Source organism: Falco rusticolus, chromosome 18, assembly GCF_015220075.1.
Source record: "Falco rusticolus isolate bFalRus1 chromosome 18, bFalRus1.pri, whole genome shotgun sequence".
Classification (NCBI taxonomy): domain Eukaryota; kingdom Metazoa; phylum Chordata; class Aves; order Falconiformes; family Falconidae; genus Falco; species Falco rusticolus.
This window is the reverse complement of record NC_051204.1, coordinates 964,261-987,517: the sequence shown is the minus strand read 5'-3', so window position 1 is coordinate 987,517 and position 23,257 is coordinate 964,261. Positions and strand designations below refer to the sequence as shown.

General features: G+C 60.5%; 1 protein-coding gene and 1 long non-coding RNA gene across 5 annotated transcripts in view; one reads left to right on the top strand and one right to left on the bottom strand.

Moving 5' to 3' along the window:
- Positions 1-942: 942 nt before the first annotated feature.
- On the bottom strand, positions 943-8,256 carry LOC119158815. 2 transcript variants are annotated; one of them, XR_005107968.1, is made up of 3 exons: positions 7,839-8,256; positions 1,736-1,853; positions 943-1,137 (listed from the first exon to the last, which is right to left on the bottom strand). It is a non-coding gene; the product is annotated as an uncharacterized LOC119158815 (long non-coding RNA). The 2 variants fall into 2 exon arrangements; XR_005107967.1 differs by lacking the exon at positions 7,839-8,256 and adding an exon at positions 7,261-7,549 and having other exon boundaries at positions 944-1,137.
- KCNH6 (potassium voltage-gated channel subfamily H member 6) overlaps positions 7,637-23,257 on the top strand; it is a 33,846-nt gene continuing 18,225 nt past the window's right edge. The window contains exons 1-4 of one of the 3 annotated variants that reach the window (XM_037411191.1): positions 7,637-7,872; positions 10,935-11,165; positions 19,435-19,590; positions 22,327-22,436. In XM_037411191.1, the coding sequence (XP_037267088.1) occupies positions 7,797-7,872; positions 10,935-11,165; positions 19,435-19,590; positions 22,327-22,436 (573 nt within the window). In that variant the 5' untranslated portion in view covers positions 7,637-7,796. The remainder of the gene's footprint in view (positions 7,873-10,934; positions 11,166-19,434; positions 19,591-22,326; positions 22,437-23,257) is intronic. The other 2 variants (XM_037411187.1, XM_037411188.1) reach the window with 2 other exon arrangements.

The window sequence follows — 23,257 nt, the reverse complement described above, 5'->3', positions numbered from 1 at the left end:
CCCAACCCAGTGCAAACACAAATCCCTGGGGACCAGCCTGGCTTTGGGGCAAGCCCACCTGCAGCACCCCCCTGCCCCCCTCCCCATCACGAAAGCTCAGCATCCCCTTGCAGCATCTCCATCCTTCCCTAAACCGTGGCTCCCACTGCAGCTGACAGCCCATGGGTTCACCGTGGAGCACATGCCTAAGGAAGGGGCTGGAAAGCCCAAACATCCAGACCTGAACTGCTCACAGGGTTGGGGTGTTACCAAGCCCAAGCTGGGACAGGGCTGGAGCTCACGACTGCTGTGGCTCCAGCACGGGTACAACATGCCTTTATGTAAGAGCCTGGGGGCGGGGTTGGGGCTCCAAGGTCAGAGATCACCTCCTGCCCTCCAGCTCCTGATTATCTTGAGATCAGCCATGCCTGAGGTATCCACCCCCCTCCCCTGTCTTTCTTCTGCCTCTGTAAATAAAACTTCGTATTTGTTCGGCAGTGATTAGGTGCAAAACTAATCCCAGGCTGGGGATTATTGCGGCCTTAAAGAGCGTCGATCTGCTGCAGCCCAGAGCAGCAGGGGAAATGAGGGGATCTGAGATGATCCACCCGTCCCCCTCCCATCTGATGGCCTCTGCCCTCGGTCACGTCTTACATGGGGAAACTGAGGCCCGGGAGAGGCCCACTGCACCCGGGAGAGGAGCAGAAGGCAGGTGCCTGCCCGCCCACGCTCAGGTTTTTGTTCACTCTCAGTCCTCCTCCAAGCACAGCACACCCACAGGAGGTGAAACCCCAACCGCTCTTCTTTCTGCCCTGATCCCCAGACTCGGAGCAGCTGCCCCAGACGCCTGCCCTCACCCCATGTCCTTCCCACAGCCACATCCTGATGTGTCTGCTTTACATCCCAGCACACCGGGCACCCTCCTCTCCCCCCTCCCCGGCAGTGCGATGCTCACGGAACAGAGACCTGGCACGGTGAGAGCTGGGTTTGAAGCCAAGTGTATTTTCAGTCTGGGAAAGCAGACTGGTGCAGGTGTGCTCCATCCAGCTCAGCTCGACACCGGTAATTTTGACCCCCTGGCTCCTTTCTGCCCCGTTAATGGGAGAAAAGAGGTCTCCAAGATCATTAAGATCCTAAAAGTCTCCTGAAAACTGCTTTCTGGAGGGGAGAAAGAAAAAAAAACCAATCAGAGCCACACTGAACACTCTCACTCAAGGACTGTAACACAAGCTCAGCCCTAATTAGACATCAGAGAATCTGCATAGGAGATGACTCTGTCCTGCAATGGACACTGGACACAGCTACAAGGGTGGGTGATGGGTGTGCTGAGCTGTGGCTTCCTGCTCAGAGACAGACAACCCAAGCCCACAGTCCATCCCGAAGGCAGGGCTGGACACCAGGCTGCCCGCAGCACAGCTCCAGGGTCCACGCAGGATTGGGGATGGGATGGGGCTGGACACCAGGCTGCCCGCAGCACAGCTCCAGGGTCCACGCAGGATTGGGGATGGGATGGGGCTGGACACCAGGCTGCTCGCAGCACAGCTCCGGGGTCCACGCAGGAGATGGGGCTGGACACAGGGTTATCCCCAGTCCAGCCCGGGGGGGCTCAAGGTCCCACCTTCAGCGTAAATGGAGCTGCTGGGCCGGCGGCGGGGCTGGGGGGGGGGGGGGGGGGGCAGGTGAAGCTTTGCAGGGCAGTGAGGACCCGCAGTGCCCTGAGGACCCGCAGTGCCACCAGCGCTCTTTTACAAGATACCTTTAAAGCGAGGATGAATTCCCTTCCCCGCTGTGACAACATCTGGAGAGGTTTTGCTGCCTTCTGGCTCCTGCACCACGCTTTCTGCTGAAATTAGGAGGCTTAGTGAAATTACACCCTAAGGAGGAGAAAAACAAAAAACCAAACAACTGTAAAAGCAGAAAAAAAGGAGATTCCCCCTCAATTCACGTAACCCCTTGGCAGGGAACTCAGGATGCAGCGGGTGCCCCAGGCTTGCGGGGGGCTGCCCTGCACCCCCTGCCCTGCACCAGGCGGACAGGGAGGAGATTTGCCTCAAAACCACCTGAATTCAAAGCAAGAAGCACCCGGGGGTTCTCTTTGCCGGCTCGGGGACCCTTTAGGCACAGCAGAACATAATTTTTCCTTTTTTTTTTTTTTTCTTTGGACCCTTACCCGCCGCAGGAGGTGGCGGGGGTCCCCCACCCCGCCCCCTCGGTGCGGGCCCGGCCGAGCCGCTCTATTCTTAGCGCGGAGCGGCCGCGTTCCTGGCATTCCCGGCCCGGGGACAAGCAGCGCCTGGGAATGCGCAGCCACAGCTCGGCAGCAGCCGGGGGCCACCAGCGGGGGCCACCCCGGGCGGGGCAGGTGGGGAGGGGGTCCCGGGGGACAGCAGAAGTGGTGGAGGGGTGGGGTGAGCTGCCGTAGGGACCGGGGACCCCCCAGCTCCCTGCCCGTGGCTCCAGCCCCTTCAAGCCCTGGCTGGCACCATCCTCCCCTCCCTGCTGCCTGAGTGGGGGTAGAGGTGGAACTGGGGGTGAGGGGCAAGTGAGGGACCCCAAAGCCCCCCTCCCCAACCAAACTCAGACTCATGGCTTACACAGAATCCCCTACCTAGCGGGACAGGGGACAGGTCCAGCCCAAGTGAGACACACACACCCCACCCCCAATGTCCTCTCCATCCTCCATCGAGCATGGTGCGCAGAGGTGCCACCCAGGCCTGCAGACGCTTTGCCCCGGGCACCCAGCTGGGTCCCACCCTCACCAGGGGATGCACCCAGGGGTGTGAGCTGGGATGACCCTCTCCCCAGCACCACAGAGACCCCACCCTGCATGGGCAGCATCCCTCCATCCTGCTTCCTGGGAATGCCTCAGCAGTGGGACCCCAAAGCAGGCTCTGCCTGTGTCTCCATGCTGGTGGGGACCATCCCCACCCCTCAGGGTCCCCCTCGAGCTGACACCGTCTCTGCTGAGGCCTCACAGGCGGCAGGGAAAGAACTGCCGCAGGCAAAGTGCTGCAGCCCCGACTGACGGGAGAGCGTGTGGCCAAGCCCTTGGCACTCAGCTCCTCTCCCCCCATGCCCAGCAGGGTTTCCAGCCGAACAGACCCGCTGCAGCCGCTTCCAGCACCCCCCTCCCGCGGCCACATCCTGCCCTGGCCTTCCCTGCAGCATCACCATGAGTTATTGCAGCTGCCTGCTTGCCCCATCCATCCTCCCGGCCCCAAGGACTGCGGGTGAGTCACAAGCCTGCCCCATGCCTCAGTTTCCCCCGCTGTGCGGTGAGGACAGGCAGGATGCCGGTACGTCTGCTGTGAATCAAGCGTGCCACATGCCGGAGCCAAGTCCCTGCAGCTTTTCCTGCCACTTCCCACTCGTAAGTGGCTTTTGTTGGGAAACAACGTCCGTGACTTGGTTTAATGTCACCAAGTCCTTCCCAGGTTTGCAGCCTGCCATCGGGCCTCCCCTGGGATGATGTGGTGGAAAGCCCAGGCTGATGAGGGTTAATTTTGGCTGCACACTTCACCGTTGTTTGTTTTGGGTGGGTTTTTTTTATATACTTCGCAAACAGCGCTGCGGTGAAAGCCTGAAAAAATACGTCAGGATTTGAAGTGGTAGGGCGGAGGAGGGAGCCAGGACAAGGAGCATCCTTCCCTCTGCAAAATCCATTTACAGCCCAAATGCCTCCTTCCCCTGTCACATCCCTGGAGCATCTTCCAAAAGTGAAGGGCAAAGCAGGGACATGAACCATGCCAGGCAGCCGGGACACCCGAGCCTGTCTGGGGACAGCCCTGGTGGCTGCAGGCAGCTTTGGGGACCGTGAGAGCCCCGTCTCTCCCTTGCCGGCTGTGTTTGCAGTGCGGCTCTAATTACAGAAATGTGGAGAAATGCCGTCTCTCGGTTGGCAAACATTTCTCTCGGCAAGCGTCAGCCGGCAGCTGCCGTGCTGGGAATCGAGTGGGCATCCGTCCCCTCCATCCCACACCTCCCACTCCAAATCCACAACCCATTTCACAGCTGTACCTCCTTGCCCAACACACCTGCACCTGCCCAGGGCAGCCCCTCATCAGGTGGGTGATAATTTCCTGCATGGATTATAATTCCCTGCACAGATTATAGTTCCCTGCACTCCCAGGTGGCTCCTTACACACTTGTGCTGCAGGAACAGGGAGGGGGAGGACACCCTTGGGAAGCACCCAGGTCTCCTTTCCCTGGAAATTGGGTGGTTTCCCACTGATTCCACAGGGCATGGGAAGGAAGGAAAGAAGGAAGGAAGGAGGGGAGGAAGGAAGGAAGGAAGGAAGGAAGGAGGGGAGGAAGGAAGGAAGGAAGGAAGGAAGGGACGGAAAGGGAAAGGAGCAAAACCTCAAAAACACTTGAGCAGGAGGAAAGGAAAGAACTGAGCAAGGGAGGAGGAGGAGGAGGAGAGTGGGGCAGGGGGGAGAGGATTACTGCTCAGTTGAATTAGAGGGAGCCCTTCAGCTGCCTTGAACAGCAGGAGAATTTGCCCAGAGACCCCAATTCTTCCTATCTGGGATAAAATGTAAGCACAGGATTAACTGCAAGCATATGCTTAAGACTCGGGGAATTGAAAGAAGTCTGGGCACAAAGTGCTCCAAGGAGGGCAGGGAGGCAAGGCACGGACCAGCAGCCTCATGGATGAACCAGCTCTGGAGGGATGCACTGGGGGGACTGGGAGAGCTGGGGGAGGGGGGGGGGGGGCGTGATTGGAAGAGCCACGGGGGCACTGGGAGTCTCCTGGAGGAATGAGATAACTCAACTCCATCTGCGAGGGCTGTATGGGGAAAAGGGTCGGTAAAAGAGGCTCTTCCATCAGCCACATGATGGGATGAGACTCCCTGCCCAGAGAAAGGGGGATCAAAGTGGCCCCACTGCCATGTCCGGAGCAGGACAAGCCTTCCTGCGGCCACACCCCAGGCTCAGCCCTGGCAGAGGGGCTGGGGAGCCCAGGACCGTGCCTGGCCCCTTGCCCAAAGCCCCACCAGTGCCCCTGCTTTGTGGACCTGCTCCCCGCGGGAGGGGAGGGGGGGAGGGGGAGGGGGGGGCTGCGAGCCGGCACGTGCCCTTATCATCAGACACATCCGTGTCCATGTGATGTGTCCATGAACATCCCGGACTGATTTATGGGATGAGAGAAGGGCAGAAGGCCAACCTTAAATCCTGACTGCCTGGTGATTAATAATCATAATTATGATCATATTAGCTGTAGTAATAATAGTTTGCTTTCCCTTGCAGAACTGGTCATCCAGGAATCTCAGAGTGGTTTCACAAGTCCAAGTGACCAACGTCCCTATTTTCTAGTGAGGAAATTGCGGCACAGAGCTGTCTCCCTTGAGTCACCCAGTATATCAACAAGAAAACAGAGAAGGCAGGAGCCTGGACTCCGTGTCCCTCTCCCTCCCCCATGCTATTAAGCTGCATCTGTGTAATATAGAGCAAAACATCCTCCACGACTCGCAGTAAATCACGGCAGAGGCAGTGTGCAGAGTGGATGGGGGGAGATAATGGGTTTTTCACCCTCTTCAACAATAGAACAAGTTTTTCTCCGCTGGGGAAGGCTGACTTCTATGAGACACAGAGATAAAAGCAGCACCAGGGCTCCGAAATGGACCTGAAAGGGCACGAGCACTTGCATTACTGGCCCAGGGACAGGAGGCAACTCCAGCAGGCAACGCTGCAGGTCGAGTGCCCCACGGGCACGGCCCCATCCCCATGTATATTGCTGAGGTGCACTGGAATATTAATTGAAAATCCCAGCAAAACACTCCTGCTGATGATAATGGACCATAATCCTCTTAGACCAATTTCATGCCTGAAAAATTGTGCATAACAAAATAATAATAGAAAGGCCCTCAGTGGACACTGCCCTTAGCAGTGGACCCGGAAGAAGAGGGCTGGCCAGAGGGGATTTCTCGGGAAGGGAGCGGGTCCCCTTGGCCTTCACCCCAGAGGGGCACGGAGAGGTGGGCAGGGGAAGAGCTGAACCTGGGGCTGGGTCAGGGCAGCGCCGCCCTGGGACCCCCATGTCCCACGGAGACCCGGGTACCCACCGGCCGCCCTCTGCCCTACAGAGCCCACGGGACCCCGGGCCCCTCCGGACCCTCCGTGTCCTCCAGCGACCCTCCGTGCCCGCAGAGCCCTGTGCCCCCCATGCCAAGCCCCTCCCCCACACAGGCAGCCAGCCCCCCCCCCCCGCCCGGCCGCCCTGCCCGGCCCTTCAGCACCGCCGCGGCTGGACAGCGCCGGGCGCGGGGCCCCGCCCGGCCCGCGGCCCCCGGACCCCCCCGGACGCCCCCGGACCCCCCCGGGACACCCCCCCGGGACCCTGCACCTCCTCCCTGGCACCCCCAGCACCACAGCCTCTTTCTCCCTCTGCACCCCCCGTCAGCCCCTGCCCTGCCCCCCTGTGCCTAACAGCACCCTCTCCCCTGCTGCACCCCTGCACCCCCTCCTCCGCTGCACCCCTGCATCCCCTCCTCCGCACCTTGCGCCCCTCAGCACCCCCTCCTCTGCTTCTGCACCCCTGCACCCACAGACATCCCCCCCCAGCACCTGCACCCATCGGCACCCCCTCCCCTGCCTCTGCACCTCTGCATCTCCTCCTCCGCCCCTGCACCCCCCGCACCACCCCCTGCACCTTAGTACCACCTGCCGCCCCTCCTCCACCCACCACCCCCTGCACCCCCTCCTCCAACAACCCCGGCACCCCATCCCCACCCTCCTTCACCATCCCCACCCCCAGCTCCCCGCACCCCCGGCACGTCCTCCCCCAGCACCCCTCTCCAGCACCCCAGCCCCCTCCCTTCACTACCCCCTTCTCCAGCGCCCTCAGCACCCTCACCTGCGCTCCCACACCACCACCCCCTCCCCAGCACATCCTTCTGTCCCAACACACCAACCCTCCTGCACCCCCTGCCCCCATGCCCCAAGGACCCCGTCGCCATCCCCCCAAGTACCCCCTGCCTCAGCACTCCACCTCCATCCCCCTAAGTAGCCCCTGCCCCAGCACCCCAAAGTCCCCACCTCCATCCCCCCAAGTACCCCCTGCCTCAGCACCCCGAAGTCCCCACTGCCATCCCCCCAATAACTCCTTACTCCAGCCTGCCAAGGACACCACCTTCACCCCAGCTCCCCCCATCCCAGCCCCGCAAGGACCCCGCCTCCACCCCAGCTCCCCCCGTCCCAGCCCCTCAAGGACCCCATCTCTACCCCTAACTCCCCAAGTCCCAGCTCCCCGAGGACCACAACCCCACCCCCAGCACCCACCTGCTCCCCGCCGCGCTCCGCCCCGGGCACCCCGGTCTGCGGGGCCGTGGCCGTGCGGGGCCGGGGCCGCGGGGCGCCGGGGTGTACGGGGGAGAGCCGGGGGGCGCGGGGGGGGCGCAGCTCCCCGGCCGGCAGCTGTTGCTCTGCCGACAGCTCCCCGGAGCCTCCGGCGGGCCGGGGCAGCGGTGACTAAGCACTTTGGGGATTTCTACTCTTATTATTTTATTCTATTATTTTCTCCCCCTTCCGAGCGGGTCCTCCCCCCCTTCCCCCCCCACGCCCCCACCCCCATCCTCCCCGGCCGCCCCCTCCCGGAGCCGGGCGCGGCAGGGCGGGCGGAGGGGTTCCCCCTTCCGGCCACCGGGAGCATGGGAGCCCCGGCCCGGCTGGGCTCCAGAGCTCGGCCAGCCCTGGGGTGAGGCGGAGCGGGGCCGCGCCGTGCCGTGCCGTGCCGAGCCGCGCCGGGGCCGGGCCGCGCTCCCCGCCGCCTCCGCGGCAAGTTCGGCCGCTGCCGGGGCGCGCAGGGCGGCGGCGCGATGCCGGTGCGCCGGGGCCATGTGGCCCCCCAGAACACCTACCTGGACACCATCATCCGCAAATTTGAAGGGCAAAGTGAGTACCGGCACCCCCGGCACCGCTCCCGCCCCCCACGCGGCTGCGGGCGCCCCCCTGACTTCGGGGCACAGTGGGGAGCGGGGCGGGGGGGGGGGGGCAGGCGGAAGGGGAGAGCGTGGCCACCCGCGGGTGTCCCCGGGGAGATGAAGGCACCCCTGTGACCTCCCGGGGGGGCACGGGACAGGGGTGGGTGACAGCCAGGCGGTGTCCCCGCGCGTATTTATAGCCAGGGCGGCACAAGGGGGATGAGCGGTTCCGATTCAGGGGTCCCCCAGGGGCCAGGGACCCCGCAGCCCCGCGCTGGGAGGGGGTCCTCGGGGGGGTGGGAGGGGGTCCCGGCTGGCAGGGCTGGGGGAGAGGGGGGTGCAGCAGCGCAGACGGGCTCGCTGCCTGTTTGCCTTCAACTCCGCTGCTCGGCGGCAGCCGTCCCTGGTGAGATGTTGCCATTTGCTGTTGCTCGCAGTAATCCCTTTATATGAATTTTTGGGCTGGTTTCGTGTCGAATATAGCGAAGAGTTCGTGCGCGTCAGGGAGCGCTGGGGTTTGCGTGTGGCTGGGTGGGGGCCGAGGGGAGGCGGCGGGGGCTCCGCGCCCACTGTCTGGGCACCCCGATGGGGCTGGGTCCCTCCTACGCAGCCAGCGATGAGGGGAGGGGAGTGGGGGACGGGGTTCCCCCAGCAGCTGTGCTCGGGGGTCTGCCGTGGGGTGCTGGGGCTGCGCACACCTCCCTGCGGCTTGCTGGGGTTTTTCTCCGGTGTCCAAGTTTGCTGGGTGGGCAATCGCCCCTAGCGCTGCCATCCCTGCCGGATCTGCGCTGCCCTGGCAGTGAGTGATGTGACCCTGGGGACAGAAAGCGAGAAAAACTGTCCCTGGTTGCTATCAGTCCCCACTGGGAAGCGGCGGCTGGGGAGCAGCGGGGGCAGGCGGCGAAGCGTGCCAGCGGGGAAGCAGCCAGGGCCCCTGGTCCCTGCCCGCTCCCTGCCTATGCTCTGCCAGACATGTCGGGCACCAGCTGGGCTCTGCCAAGACATCGCCCCACGCTCCCCTGCAGCAGCTCCCTGGTGTGACAGGTGTTGGGAGACACTAAACTGCCCCCCCCCAGCCACACTGGTGCCACAGGCAGTGTGTTCTCCCCTGCTTGTGGGTGCCTTCACCCCGCCCGCACAGCTCCCACGGGTGCAGCTGCACCCAGCGAGGCCCAACACTTCCCTCCCAGGATGGGAGCAGAGCCCCAGTACCATGGGGGCAAGGGCAAATCTGCAGGTGAGGGCAGGGCAGAAAGCAAATCTGGGGTGAAAATCCCTCCCAAGGAGAGCTGGCTCTGCAGCTCCTTCCCATCCCGGCCTTGGTCGCATCCCTGGTGCTCGGCACAGCTCGCTCCAGCACCCTGCCAGCCCCATAAATCCTGCCCTGCGCCAGCCCCGCCTGGATCCAGCCCGGATCTGGCCTGCGGGGCTGGCGCTCGGTGGGGAATCATCCACGGCAGGTGGGCAGCACAGCCCAGGAGCGGGGCTTGGGGGAAGGTCCCCTCCTTGTGCCACCTCCCAGCTGGCAGAGCCATTTCTATAGAGAGGGATCAGGAACGGGGAACTGGGAGGCATTTGGCCGTGGTGGTTTGTGCTGTTTGCAGCGCCGGCACCAGCGTCAGCCCTGCGTGGGAGAGGGGAAGGTGCCGGGGGGGAGTCCCCCACAAAGGGCCACCGAGGGCTGTCACAGGATGGGATGAAGCAGGAGACCCCAGTGCTGCATCCCTGGGGGCAGTGGTTTTACTGGGAGGCATCCTCCAGAGTAGGGACTCTGCAGGTGACACCAGGGAGAGCAGCGATGTGCCAGGGAGGGGACCCCCCACCCATCAGGCCCCGGCGCTGGGTACCGCAGCCGTGCGGAGGTTTCTCCCGCGTTGAGGTGAAATTCCCTGCGAGGCTGGAGTGCAGCGGGGCTCTGGAGCACACAGGCTGCAGATGCCATTCCTGGGTAATCCAGGAGATTAATTAGGGTCTGGCCTGGGAGGCAGCCTCTGAATGGACCCTCTGCTCTGACCTGCCTCTGGCTCCAGCCTGGAGCCAGTGCCAAACGCTGAGGGAGATGCTGCGGGGGGGGGGGGGGGCACGGTATCCATCACATCAGCATCCACAGCCCCATGTCACATCCCAGTAAAACTGTCTCAGAGAGGAACCTCCCCAGCCCAGCACTCCCCAATTTCCTTGGGGAAAAAAAAAAAATCAAACCAAATCAAAGCTCTTGGCTGGGTCTCCCCCAGGATAAAGGCGGAGGCAGCTCCATCTGGGCTGGATGTCGCAGGCTGGGTAGTGCTGCCACACACCCCGGCATGACAGCGGGTCTGGCCCCAGCTCAGCCCGGTGGTGCAGCACCAGGAGGGGCTGGGGCAGCACCACTCCCTGCCTCAGTTTCCCTTTTCCTCCACCTGAGCCCTTTTCTTCTTGAGCACAGGGGCCATGCAGCCCAGCAGGGGCTGGATTTCAGCCTCAGCCCAAAGGCACAATTATCCTATAAAACATTAGGAGAATCATTAGTGTGATGGATTTCACCCAGCTTGCCATGAAGCCAAACCTCACGCTCACTCCTCTCACCCCTTGCCTGACTTCAGTCAGATCTGAGCAAGGGTGGGAAGTCTGAGATAACTCAGGTCCCTGATAAGCTCCTGGGGACAGACACTGCAGCTCTTCCCTCTGCCTGCGGTGCCGGCAGGAGACAGGTTGCCCATGCATCGAATCCCCACATGCGAGCAGTGAGACACCGAGGCCGCGTGGATTGGCCCACCCTGGCAAAAACTGCCTTTACTGGGGACACCCCCTTTGGGTCCCCCTGTCCCCACAGGCACCGATTCACATGAAATTGGGGGAATTTTCCCTCTCTGAAGAGCAAGGGCGTCAGCCATCCTCCCCCCAGCCTGTCACTCGTGTCCCCAGGGAGCCCATCCCCGCACAAGCCCCACAGTGGGTGGCATCAAAAAGCCCAAGCACCCCTCACCCACCCAGGCTGTCCCCCATCCCTGCGCATCCCCAGCACCCCACTAAACCTCTCCTGCCTCCCCGCAGACCGCAAGTTCCTCATCGCCAACGCCCAGATGGAGAACTGCGCCATCATCTACTGCAACGATGGCTTCTGTGAGATGTTCGGCTACTCCCGTGTGGAGGTGATGCAGCGACCCTGCACCTGTGACTTCCTCACCGGCCCCGACACCACCAAGAGCTCCATCGCCCAGCTCACCCAGGCCCTGCTCGGCTCCGAGGAGTGCAAGCTCGAGATCCTCTACTACCGCAAAGACAGTAAGAGTCACATTTTGGGGGTGATGCGGTGGTGGGAGGTGTCACCTGCCCAGGATTTGAGCTGTGTGAAGCCGATGGTGGGAGGTGAAGGGGGTCTGATGCTACCAGGGCATTGGGGCTGCACCCAGGCCTGGGGCTTTGCCAGGGGCAAGTCACCAGTGACTCCCAGTGGGATGGAGCAGTCTCTGCTGTGATGGGGCACTGGGGCTGTTGGGACCTCGAGCGATGGAAGCTGTTACCAGATTATTTGGGAATTGGGTCATTTGCGAACCCTTGGTGATGGCTCAGAGGTCCTGGGGCAAGCAATGGCATCACTTGTGGGATCCCTGCGTCATGAAAGAGGATCCTGCGGGAAGCTGGAGGAGGGGCTGGCCTGGGACATGGGTCTCCCAGTCTCCCAGTATGTGCTCCAAGACAGATGAGACAGACACCCCGTCTCTGCCAAAAGCGGGTGCAGCTGCCGGCCTCGGAGCTGCTTTTCCAGTGAGCAGGATGTGGCTGTGCGTGCACAGATGGAATTACGCTAAGATGAAAATGAAGCTTTGATGGAAAATACAGTGATTAGTTCTAATACTGCAGGAAGTTAAATAAATATTTAGTGCTTGATGCTGCAAAGCAGAGACAGGGCTCCCAGGGGTGGGGGCAATGGAGATTGGGTGCTCGCTAGAGGTTAAAAATATTAAAATTTCCTTTCTTCCACCTGTGGAGCTTTCCCATTGCTTTAGGTTGTGTTGATGGGGTCTTGGCCTGAGCAAGGGGCTGCACCCTGCTGCCAGCTGCTCCCAGCGTGGCAGAGTAGAGGAGAAACAACTGGAAGCAAAGGGAAGGAGGAGGCAGGAACCCTGGCTCCCAGCCCAGCACCCTGTCCCTCGAGCTGGGACCTGGGTGCCCTGGCCTCCCTCCCAGACCCAATCTCCTGGGCTGGCATCCAGGTGCCAGCGGATCGGCCCCAGGAATTATCCGCTGGCAGCACCCCTGTGTGTAACCCACACGGTTAACCTAGCGGGGCCGGGCGCTGCGCGGTGGCAGGATCAGGCCACTCACTGACCATGTTTCCTTGTGATTTTCCTCCTGTCCTTGCTGAGGGACCCGGTGGAGGCTTTTCCTTGCACAGGCAGCCCTGGCGAAGCAGGGCCAGGGAGCGGTGCCAGGGCTGGGCTGCGTGACCCCCTCGGCCATTGCGGTGGCAGGGGGTGGCTGGAGCCCAGTGCAGCCCGGGAGGCACAAGGAGGAGCGGGCACATGCTGTCCCACTGCTCCCATCCCAATGCCAATGTGTGGCCATGGCACAGACAACATGTGCAGCCCTTTTCCCCTCCCTCAGCATGGTTTCCCCAGCCATCCATCTCCAGGGACCATTCAGGCTGGAAGCCCGATCCAATGCCATCCTCCCTGCTTTGAACCATTCCCACCGGGCTCACAGGATGCTCAGTGCTCTCCTCAGAGCCCTGCTCTTCCTCTAGGCCACGGGAAACTCTCAGTGCAGCTCTGAGCTGCTTACTTCTCTTTTTTATTAAAAAGAGGGAAAAAAAATAAAAAGGAAAAAATGCCCAGAAGCAAGCCCTTTATGTCTATTTTTAAAACCCAGCCCCACCAGCAATATGCTTTCCAATTGTTTCCCCCCAGCACTCAGCCTGCAACCGCTCAGCCCATTATAAATGGGTCTTATCGGCAAAGAAAAGGCCTTCGCATTATAGGGAGCTGCTGCTTAATTAGCCGGTGGAGGCTCCAAACCAGCCTGTCCTCCTTTTCATACCGGCAGCACCAATCTCCAGCCTCGACCTGCTGTTTATTACTGCGGTACTCCCGGCTCTGCAGCTCGCGGGGTTGTTTCCTTGCTTTTCTGGTTGCCAGAGACAATATTATACCCCAAACCTGCCTGTCGGAGCCCCCCCGGCAGGACCAGGGTGGGATGGATGGAGGTAGGTGGGAAGGGGGCACCCATGGGTCTCTGGGCAGGTGGCTCTGCCCATGCACTGGCAGGATGCTGTGTGATGGGGTGATGCATGTCCCTGGGGACAGCCTGGCTGCTCGCTCCTCACCCCGATGCCCATGCTGTCATCAGCTAATTATAACGGGAGCCACCGGTGCCGATGGTAAGCCCAGATCCAGGCAGCTGAAATGGCCAAGAACCAAGTACCGGTGGGGGAAGATGGGACCGGCCCAGCAAGGGCAGTTGTCCCTCCATGCCACAGCAGCCCAAAAAAAGCCTTGGAAAGAGGGGAGAGCCCGGCTGCGGCGCATGTGGGCTCTAATCCCCCGCTCAAAGCCGGGAGATCAGTGAAAAGTTAATTTCTTTACAAGATGCTGCACAGCTGGGGCTGCCCCGGCCAGGGGGGTCATCGTGGGATCAGCTCCTGCTGCGGTGAGGAGCAGCCACAGCCACCAGCCCCAGGGACACGCTCCCCACTCTGGAGGCCTGAGCCGGGCCCCTTCCAGCATCCCCTGGGGATGACAGCGAGCGGCTGGTGGGGCTGAGCTGCACCCAGGGTTGGGTTTTTTTTTACCCCTGCGGGTGATGTGCTTTGCAGTGAAGCCACCGGCAAGAGTCCCTGGGGTCCCCCAAGTGGGGCCGGTGGCCGCAGGTGCTGGGCATAGCGGTGCTGGCATGGCCTGAGCAGCAGCAGCTGGCAGTGCCTGCTCCCACTTAATCTGCATGAATGCGATGCTTATGAATATGAAAGGGGAGATGCGGGGCAGAGGCAGCGGGAGCAGCTGGTGGGGCAGCCGCTGCCTGCAGCCCCAGCCCCTCCATCCCTGTCCCCTCCAGCGGGATCAGTCTGTGCTGGTCCCCTGGGGCTAGGGATTAGGGACTGGGATCAGGCCAGCAAATTCGTTACAGTGGTGCCCTAAACTGGGATTTCCCCCGGGGGCTCCAGGAGGAGGGGAGAGGTCGCAGAGCAATTGGGGCACCCGGTGTCCCCCCCCCGGCTGTCCCCCCACAGCTCCCAGTGGGGTGCCTGGGCAGGCAGCTGCGGGGCCGGCAGCCAGGCAGGCATGGGTTGCGGGGTGTCACCGTGCCTGAAGGGGACGGGGGGTTCATGTGACATGTCCCTTCTGTCCCCAGCCCCGGGCACATCCATGGCACAGCAATAACCCCTCCAGCAGCTGCTGCCAGGATGCCCTGGCTAAGGCAGGCGGGGCTGGATCTGGCCAAGGTTTCTCCATACGGCTCTGTAAGCAGCGATGTGTGACGTGCCCGACGGGTTCACTGGAAGAAGGAGGGAAAATCCCATGGGCAGCTGCCGGGGCCTGGCACCAGTGGGGCTGGGGGCCGGTGCCAGCAGCCCCAGGGAGGCTCTGCTGCTGCCCCGTGGGGTGGGCAAGGCAGGGCAGAGGGGACCTTGCAGGCGGCAGCGGAGCAGGGAGGCATGGCCAGCTGACAAAACCCCAGCTCCCAGCTGAGCTCTTTGCTTGTACAAAAACGTGGGGTTTAAGCCAAGCCAGGGCCGTTTGATTTGTGTTCCTTTAAGGGCCGGCCTCGGCAGAGCAAGGCTGTGACCTCGGGAAAGGGACAAACACCATGGCCCAACTCCAGACAGGGACGTATAAACATCCCGCCTCACAACGATAAACGCTCCAGTCCTGGAGATCCCGCGCTGTGGGGCCGATCCTGCCACCCCCGGCACAGCTGAGCCGCAGCTCCAGCCACTCCGTTGCCCCAGCTCTGCCCCAGGGATGGTGCAACTGGGGCACAAAGCCATAAGAGACATGTTTTCCATCCTCTGCTGCTCCTCAGATGCTCTGCGCTTGGACCACATGTCCCAGGAACCGAGGGGCAGGCCCAGAGCATCCCCAGTACCCCCCGGGGATGCTTCCCAGGGGGCTTTTTCCTGGAATCCCTGCCCCAGCAGAGTCCCCAGTTCCCACCCTAGACCCTTCATCCTCGATGGCCATTGCATCCCCAGTGTGCCATGGGATCAGGGCCCTTGGGATGGCCCGACAGCCCAAGGAAACACAGTCAGTGCTGCAGCTTTGGCAGCACAGCCCCGTGCTAAGCTGGACTTAATTCCTGCAGCCAGTGGGATTTAGCAAGGGAAGGACCATGGGCCTGGATGTGGCTGCTCGCTTCGCTTGCCAGGGAGGTTAAACTGCATTTTGCCATCCCCCTGTTTTGACCTGGGACCTCTTTCGGATCCTGGGGGTCAGAACATCCTTCCACCTGCACACTGAAGCATCCCGCCAGGCTTGGAGGCATCCCTCCTGCGGCCGCGTTGTTGGTGGGCACCCTCAGCCACCTGGTTTTCCCGTGGGCTGCTGGTTCCAGCAGTGAGCTCCTGCAGGCTGCAGACACCTCTGCGTTCATCACTGCGCAGGGGGCAACCTCCATCCCGCCGCCGTTCCTCAATAAGGGCATTTTAGCGGTTTGGGGGCTGCTGCAAGGAGCATTTTTGCCAGTCTGGTGTCACAGCAAGTTTCAGTCTTTCCATGCCCTGTTTGGGTGTGGGGAGAGGGGCCGGTGCAGACCCTGTGGTGCACATCCCTCTCCACGCAGGGGGATGCAGACCCAGCACCCATCGCTCACCCCAGACCCCAGGAGTGACCCATGTCCCACCAGCACAGCCCCCACCCCCATCGCTTTCCATCCTGCCTCAAGGATTTGCTTCAGGACCTCCCAGCGATCAGAGCTTCCCGTTGAAGTTTCTACCCAGCCCTAACACTGATTTATTTGTTCCAGGGTGGAAGCAAGGCTCAGCACCCCCAAGCACCTCCCTCAGCGTACCAGCCAGCCCCGGAGCATGGCTCCATCCCCATCCCTGTCCCCTCCGTGCCCTTCCCAGCCCCTCTCCTCCACTCCGTTATATAATACCACTATAGATTTAGCCACTCTGCCATGAGACCCTGCAGATTAAATCTCCCAGCCGGGGGCAGGGAAGGACTCAGTAAGAGCTCCGAGGGCAGATTAATAGCTTGGTTTTTTAATATTCATAACAATACTGGTTTGTGTCCAGCTCTCGGAAACCCCCATGTCCTGTTGATTAGTTTAATACTGATGATACCGACAAATGCATTAACCACTGGTGGCTGCGGAGGATAAGAGGGCCGGGGAGGGAGGGCCCCAACGATGACATTTTTAATGTTATTAAGTGCTCGCTTTTATCAAGGTCAGAAGACAAGATGGGTCGGAAAGCGCAAACCTCCAAGCGCGCAGCCTGGGGGAGGTGGGCTGCGTGCTGGGAAGATCAAACCCAGCTCAGGCTTTAGGGAAGGAGCTGTTTTGCCCAAACCATCACGTTGGCTGTGGGATCCTCCAAAAGAGCATCCGTGTTGCATCCCTGCTGCCCAGCCCCTTCCGTAGCCCCCAGGCTGGGTTTCACCCCGGTGGTGGGCAAGCAGCCCCACAGCAGCGGCCACGGAGCGCAGGCAGGTTGCGAACGCCCCTGGGGCTCCTCAGAGAGATCATTTGGCGGCTGGATAAAATTAGATGGATGGAGACAGATTAGCTGAACAGCTGAAGGGAAGAGACAGGCAGATGGATGGGGACAGTCGATCGAGGAACAAGGAGAGCGATATAGGGCTGGGGTCCCTCCTGGGGCCGGCTCAGCCCACCGGTGCCGTAGCAGGTACCTGGTTTTGGTGGGAAGGATGAGCAGGCTCAGCATTTGGCAGAGCCCAGGCTGGCTTGCCGCAGGAAAACCAAGTCAGGACAGAGGGTGCCAGGGTTCTCCCAGCTGCAGCCTCTCCACAGAGCTGGGGGTACCCCAAATCACAGCTGCCCAGAGACCCCAAATCCTGGGGATCTGCCCTGTCTTTGGGCCAGGCTAAAGGGAACGCTTTGCTCCCATCCCCAGCCCCAATACTCCAGCATCCCCTTGATGCCATCCATGCCCTGAGGTGCAGGTCTGAGCAAGGCACTGAGCTCCTGGCACACAGGGCTGCTTTTGGGGCAATTCCCCTGGTTTTGGAGGGTCCCACACCCAATTAACTTTTGGTCAGCCTGGAACTGGTCAGGCAGTTGGACTAGACGACCGTTGTAGGTCCTCTCTAACCAACACAGACCACACAGCTCAATTTAAGAAGGGGTCAGCGTGGGCGCTTACAGCAGCACCTCCCAGATTTGCAGGATCAAACCAGGCATCAGCTGCCTCCCACACCCAGCCCGAGCCACCTCCCAGCTGCTCCTTATATCCCTCCAACTAGGTGTAACTGGGCCCAGTTTTCAGCTGTTCTGCATTGGCCATGGGATTAACCCTTTCCATGCCACATAGGGCCTGTCAGGATCTGGCCCCCCTGAGAACAGCTTAGAGGCCATCCCCTCCCACCACTGCGGAGGAACTTAAGAAGGAAAAGTGAAGCAGTGAAAGGGATGCAGCAGGGCAGAGCCTGTGAGCCAGGATCAGGCCTTCTGGATCAGGATTCCCGGTCCAGGGGGGAAGCATGGAGCTGATGGCTGCCCGTGCCAACGAGCCATGCTGGGCTGTGGGTCGCCGGGAGGTTGGTGACGCTTCAGAACCACCTGTGGAGAAAAATAAACTCATTTTATAACACAGCAAAGGAGAAAGCATCTGGTGCCACCAACCATCACACGCGGGGGTGAGCGGGCACACACGTGCACACCAGCTGCATGCCCCAATGCCAGCGCCAGCACCAGCACTGGCAGAGCTGCGGCATCCCAGGGATGGCATCGCAGCATCGCATCGTCCCACCGGGCACGTGCCACCTTAGCATCATATGGGGCACCTCATTCTCTTGGCATCACCTAAAGGACACCGCTCGTCTTTTAGTTCCCTAAGAATCCTGACATAGGGAAGGGAAAGGGCTCATTTCTTTCCATCCCCATTGGCTCCGTGTGCAGATAGCCTGCAGCGTGCCCATGCGTCCCTTCGAAACAGCTTTATCTGCTGAAAATCCCCCCCGGCCTCCTCCCCAGCTCACACGTTTAAGTGGATTTCCTCTCCCTGTGGTGAACAACGATGAAATAAAGAAAGAAATAATCCCGGCTGCCAGGTCCTTTAAACAGATTTTACTGTATCCATTTCTTTCCCGTTCTTGTGTGTGTATGTGTCTGTGTATGTGCACATCCCTGACGTCACGGCAGATTTTGAAGTTGCCCGATGCCGGCCATCTGCTCCTGATTACGGGAGGCTCTGAGCTCCTTAAAATTATACGCAGCAAGGCTGACATCCCCCTCCCGGCCAGAGCTTGGCCAGGGTGAGAGCAGGAGAGCACTGGATCGGCCGGCAGCGCATCCCTGCCGGATCCGCTAATCCCTGGTAATCAGAGCATGGGGGAAAGGCGAGATCAGGGATCTGTGCCTGGCAAAAACTGCCACGGAAGGCCGTGGCTTCGCTCCGTGCTGGCCAGGCAGTGGTACCCGGCTGCTTCGCCATTCCTGGGAGGTTTGGGGTAGGAGCCTGGAGGGTGTCCAGGGGGTTTTGCCAGAGCAGCTGCGGGGACAGCTCAAGGAGCGGACCCACAGTGATGATACCTTTGGGTAGGGTCTTTGAAGGATTTGCAGGGAATAAAGCTGGTGAGAGAGGTGGGACCGCCCTGTATCCTCCACTTGGTGCTTTGGGAAAGGCCTGCAAGTATTTTTGGGTGTCTCTGATCGTAAACTGGTGCCTGGCTGCCAGCACAAGCAGAGCCATGGGGTAGAGCCGGTATCCAACAGGCAAACCCACGTGGCCTCGTGCCCTGTGGCCACATTTGGAGCCCTCCCCACAGCCCCCCTCACCCCCAGGACACTCAGCCAGTCCTTCTGCCCCCCTGTGCCTCAGTTTCCCCATGGAAGGAGTGAGACAAGGCTGTGCCTGACCACCAGCTGCCTTGGGAACCATCCCACCGATCCCAGCACATCCTGCTGCCCAGGGTCAGGACGGGGCACACAGTCGGGCTCAACCCCATTGCCTGCATACAGGACACGAGACAGCTGAAGTCAGTCCCCAAAAACTGCCTGGCAATTACAGGGCAATTAGCTACAGCATGATTACAAGCAGCATGCTTAATGAGGTTAAAGCACTACCTGGGACTTTCTGAGTTCTTAATTACCTACTCCTTAATTGCTGCTCTCAAGTATATTAATACAAATTACTGTCTGGGACTGAAAAAAACCCAGCAAGATGCGATCTGTGTGAGCTGGGATGCTGCAGTTATGGCCCTTTCCCAGGGCTCAGATCATCTTCCAAATCCTCCACCGTCCATCACCAGGGATTACACCCATCAAAGTGCTTAAAGAAAAACTTTTCTGGCAAAAGTGTTTTGGACCGGAGAGTTGGGGGGTTGGGCAGAGCCTCCTGTGCAGCCCCCCTGAGCCTGTCTCTGCTCGGCAGCCTCGTGTTTACGCTGCCTGGTGGACGTGGTGCCGGTGAAGAACGAGGACGGTGTCGTCATCATGTTCATCCTCAACTTTGAGGACCTGGCACAGCTCATCACCAAGAGTGCCAGCCGGAGCCTGCACCAGCGCCTGTCGCAGGGCTGGCATAGAGGTGGGTGTCAGCGGGGACGGTGGGGACGGCGGGAGGGCAACGCAGCATCCTCGGGGCTATCCCCATCCACAGTATTTTTGGGAGCTTGTGGGGACTGAAGGATGCACCCGTGGCTGGGCAGGATCCTGCATCGTGGGGCTGAGCCCTGCAGCATGCCCAGGAGCAGAGGGTTGTGTGTGTGCACAGCTGCACCGGGGGACTGATCCGGCCAAACACCTGCTGGGTGCAGAGAGTCCGTTTGAGCTGGCTGTGCGCCCCACAGCCCCACGTGTGCACGGAGCCCACACACACCTCCCGAACCCCTGGGGACAGGGGAGGGCATCAACCCCCTCCGTGGGATGGTGCGTTTGTACCCTGCTGCGTGCCTGCAGCACCACGCTGGTAGGGGCAGGAGGTGCTGGCACGGGACAGGACTTGTGTGCAGGGTCACCAGGAGGGCCAAGGGACATTTGGTGTCACCAATGTCATGGCTGTGCTATGGGGTCACCACTGCAGGTGAATGGCAGGAGGGTGGTTGTGCTGGGGTGGCTCGGAGCCTGCCCCAGCTCTGGGCTGTTCCCTGTTGCCCCAGGCTCATCCCGCCGTTTGTGGGTCTTCTGGAGGCAGTGGAAAATTCCAACTCCTTTTTTGGGGAAGGCCAGATCAAAGGGAAGCCACGGTGAGGCTCTCAAGGGGATGTGGACACCCAGGGATGCAGATGTTAGAGCTGACCACGGGAAGGGGAGCTCTAAATATCCTCCTGCTGGACAGCCCTGTCCAGCTGCCTGTGTTGTAGTCAGGGAAGGAATCCTGCCTCCGACTTCATGCGAACGATCCCTGGGGATGCGGGTCACTGTAGGGAGGCTCGGGACAGGTCTCAAAGAAAAGCTGTGGGAGCAGCCCGGTCTGTCCCCCCCTGGCATGAGGGGTGGCACAGCAGGACCGGGACCGGAGCCAGAGCCACATCAGGGACTGACGGGGACCCTTCACGCTGCCCCTCGTATTGGTACCGTACCGTGAGTTTTAACACATTCACACTGGGTGCATATATACATCCCGGAGCCATCCAGGTGTCTGCGTGCTTGGCGGCAGGTGCCAGCGAAGGAGCTCTGTGTGGTGACAGGTTTTATATCTCCTTGGGCCAGACATACACACACGGGACTTACGGACGTATGTGTGTGAATGTATATATAACCTGTGCATGTGTTCCCATGTCTGTAGAGTGATGAGATCGACGTTTTTGGTGTATTGCTTTAGTACCAGTTAGCTTCTATGCAGACTGCTGAGGAAATCCTCAATTCCAGTATCGGTGTTGCTTTGCACCCCCTCAGCTCATGGTACATCTCGACATATGACGCATCCATACCCCATACCACTCCCAGATGTACCTTGGGCTGCAGAAGGCACCCGAAAAGGGTACCTATTGCTTTCCTGTGCGTTGGAGGTTGCACTGTGCATCTCGAGGAGTGTTGCTCGGGTTTCCCATTCCAGCGCTGGGGAGTGCGGAAAGGCCAGAGCTGCTGGCGCCAGCCCAGATCGGTCTCTTGTGCACGGGATTTCTGACTCAGTCTTTAATTACACAGCCACAGGCGGATGTGTTGCTGGTCCCTGGCTCACTGGTGTGCAGGGAAAGTCGGCTGCTTTGCTTCTTCCAGCTGAAAAGCTGCTCTGGGCAGTGGGGACGGGGTGAGCAGAGGGAGCCTGCATGGGTTCCCCTGCCGATGGGGGCATTTTTGGGGAGCTGGGCAGGTCAGGAGCCTGCCCGAGTGGCTTGGCGGCATGTCGGGGCTCAGTGAGGGAAGCGAATCCTGCCAAAACCAAACAGCCCCTCAATGTGCTGCTTTTTCCCCCAACGACAATGCCTTCACAGAGCTCATGTTGCATCCCCCACACCCTGGGATTTCGGCCTCTTTTGGTCCCATTAGTGAGCACAACTGGTGCTGCTGGGGGTCGGATGAAGCCCAGGGCTGAGCCGAGCCCCGAGGCAGCAGGGTGTCAGCCTGGCTGCTCACGCTGACTGCAGCAGCAGGTGGCCGCGGTCTGCTCCATGGACCAGCATGAGAAGAGGATGAGCAGCTTTGTACTGGGTGTCGCAACCGGGGACATCAGGTCCTGCTGTACGCGCAGCCAGTCCCTCTGCATGTCTGGCCCTTTCCCCTCCAGAACCCTTTCGCAGCTCGCTGCAGCCCTGGCTGCCCGTGCCCCAGTCCTGGTCTCTGGTGAACTGGTCTCCTGGTCCCCCATGATGGCAGCAAGGGACGTCCCCTCTTTGGTCCAGCATCCCTCACTGAAAATCCAGAGCAACTGCAGGGACAAAATTGCTAGAAATAAATTTTTTAATCCTTGCTATCTTACCGTCTCTCTTGTGTGGTTTTTCCCCCGCTCCCAAAGTTCCACCCAAGGAGATTTAGAGGCTCGATTTCCTCCAGGTCCAAATCCCTTAAGTGGCTTTAACGTCTGTAATTGGCTTAGGGATGCTCTGCACCTTTCCTGTCCTGCACCCGCCATGGCAGGGGAATCTCCTCCAGCCCAGCAGTGCTTTCTGCCAGGTCAGGGTCTGCCTTCAGCACAGGGCGATGTGATGGCACGGGAACAGCAAGCATGTTGCAGGAGGAAGGGCCACGTACGTCCCCCAGAGCTACCCAAAATTCTCCGTAGCCTCTTCCCCTGCCACCGCTGTGCCCTGTCTCGCTCCAGCCGTCACGTGCAGCTAGGTTACATCTGTCTCTCTTGTGTTTTGTTTTTCTTTTTAACAAGGTCAAGGTAGGAGGTTGAAGTTTAGTCTCCCGTCCGTGCGGCGACTCAAAATCCAGCGGAAATCTCTGCCCACCAGTGAGTTTGATGGAGTAGCCATTGACTATGGAAAGGTAACCGTAGCCTTTGTCTGATATAAGCCCACGCCTCAGGCCAGGTCCCAGCGCTCTCCCTCCGCTCTCCCCATCCCGCTGTCCCTCGGCTGCTGTGGCTCAGGCCATACCTGGCGGTAAGGGCTCCGGCGCTGGGTCAGCACTGAGCACTGGCCCCGGCAAGGGCTGCTGGTGAGCGGCGGTGCTTTGGTGGCATGGGATAGCGCTAGACGGTGCTGCTCTGTGGGGCCAGCCCGGCGTTGCACGTGTCGTGGCTCGAGGGGGGAGCGGGAGATGTGCCAAGCCAGCGGGCACCGCTGCTGAAGCTGGGGAGGAAGGTCTGGCTCTGTAGTTCAAGTTGTCTGGGATGATGGAGATGCAGGGAGTCGTACCCGCCCTGAGGAGGGACGTGCTGGTGACTGTAGGAGACTGCAGCGGGTCTGCTCTGGGCAGGGACCGGCAGGCAAACCTCAACAGGGCACATTTCCCCATGTTTTCCTGGCAGTGCAGGCAGCTCTGGCTTCTCAGTCCTCCAGCAAAGACTGTACTTTCCATGACGGAGGGCGATGCTGTCATTGCTGACGTGATGAGATTGCAAAAATGTTGGTGGGACCTCTTTATAGAGATTGCTGTTCTTGATGGCTTCCTGACTGCCAAAAGTGCTCAAGGTACCTCCTGGCAAAGATGTGGTGTTTTCTCATGTGGCAGCTCGAGGCACAGGGCTGTGGGCAGGAGGCTTTTGCTCTGCTAATGCATCCCCAGGCGCCAGGTTCTCACTGTGCTGGGTGTATCCAGACAGCCTGGATAAAGCTGCTTCCCAAAATTACAGAGATGATGAGGTG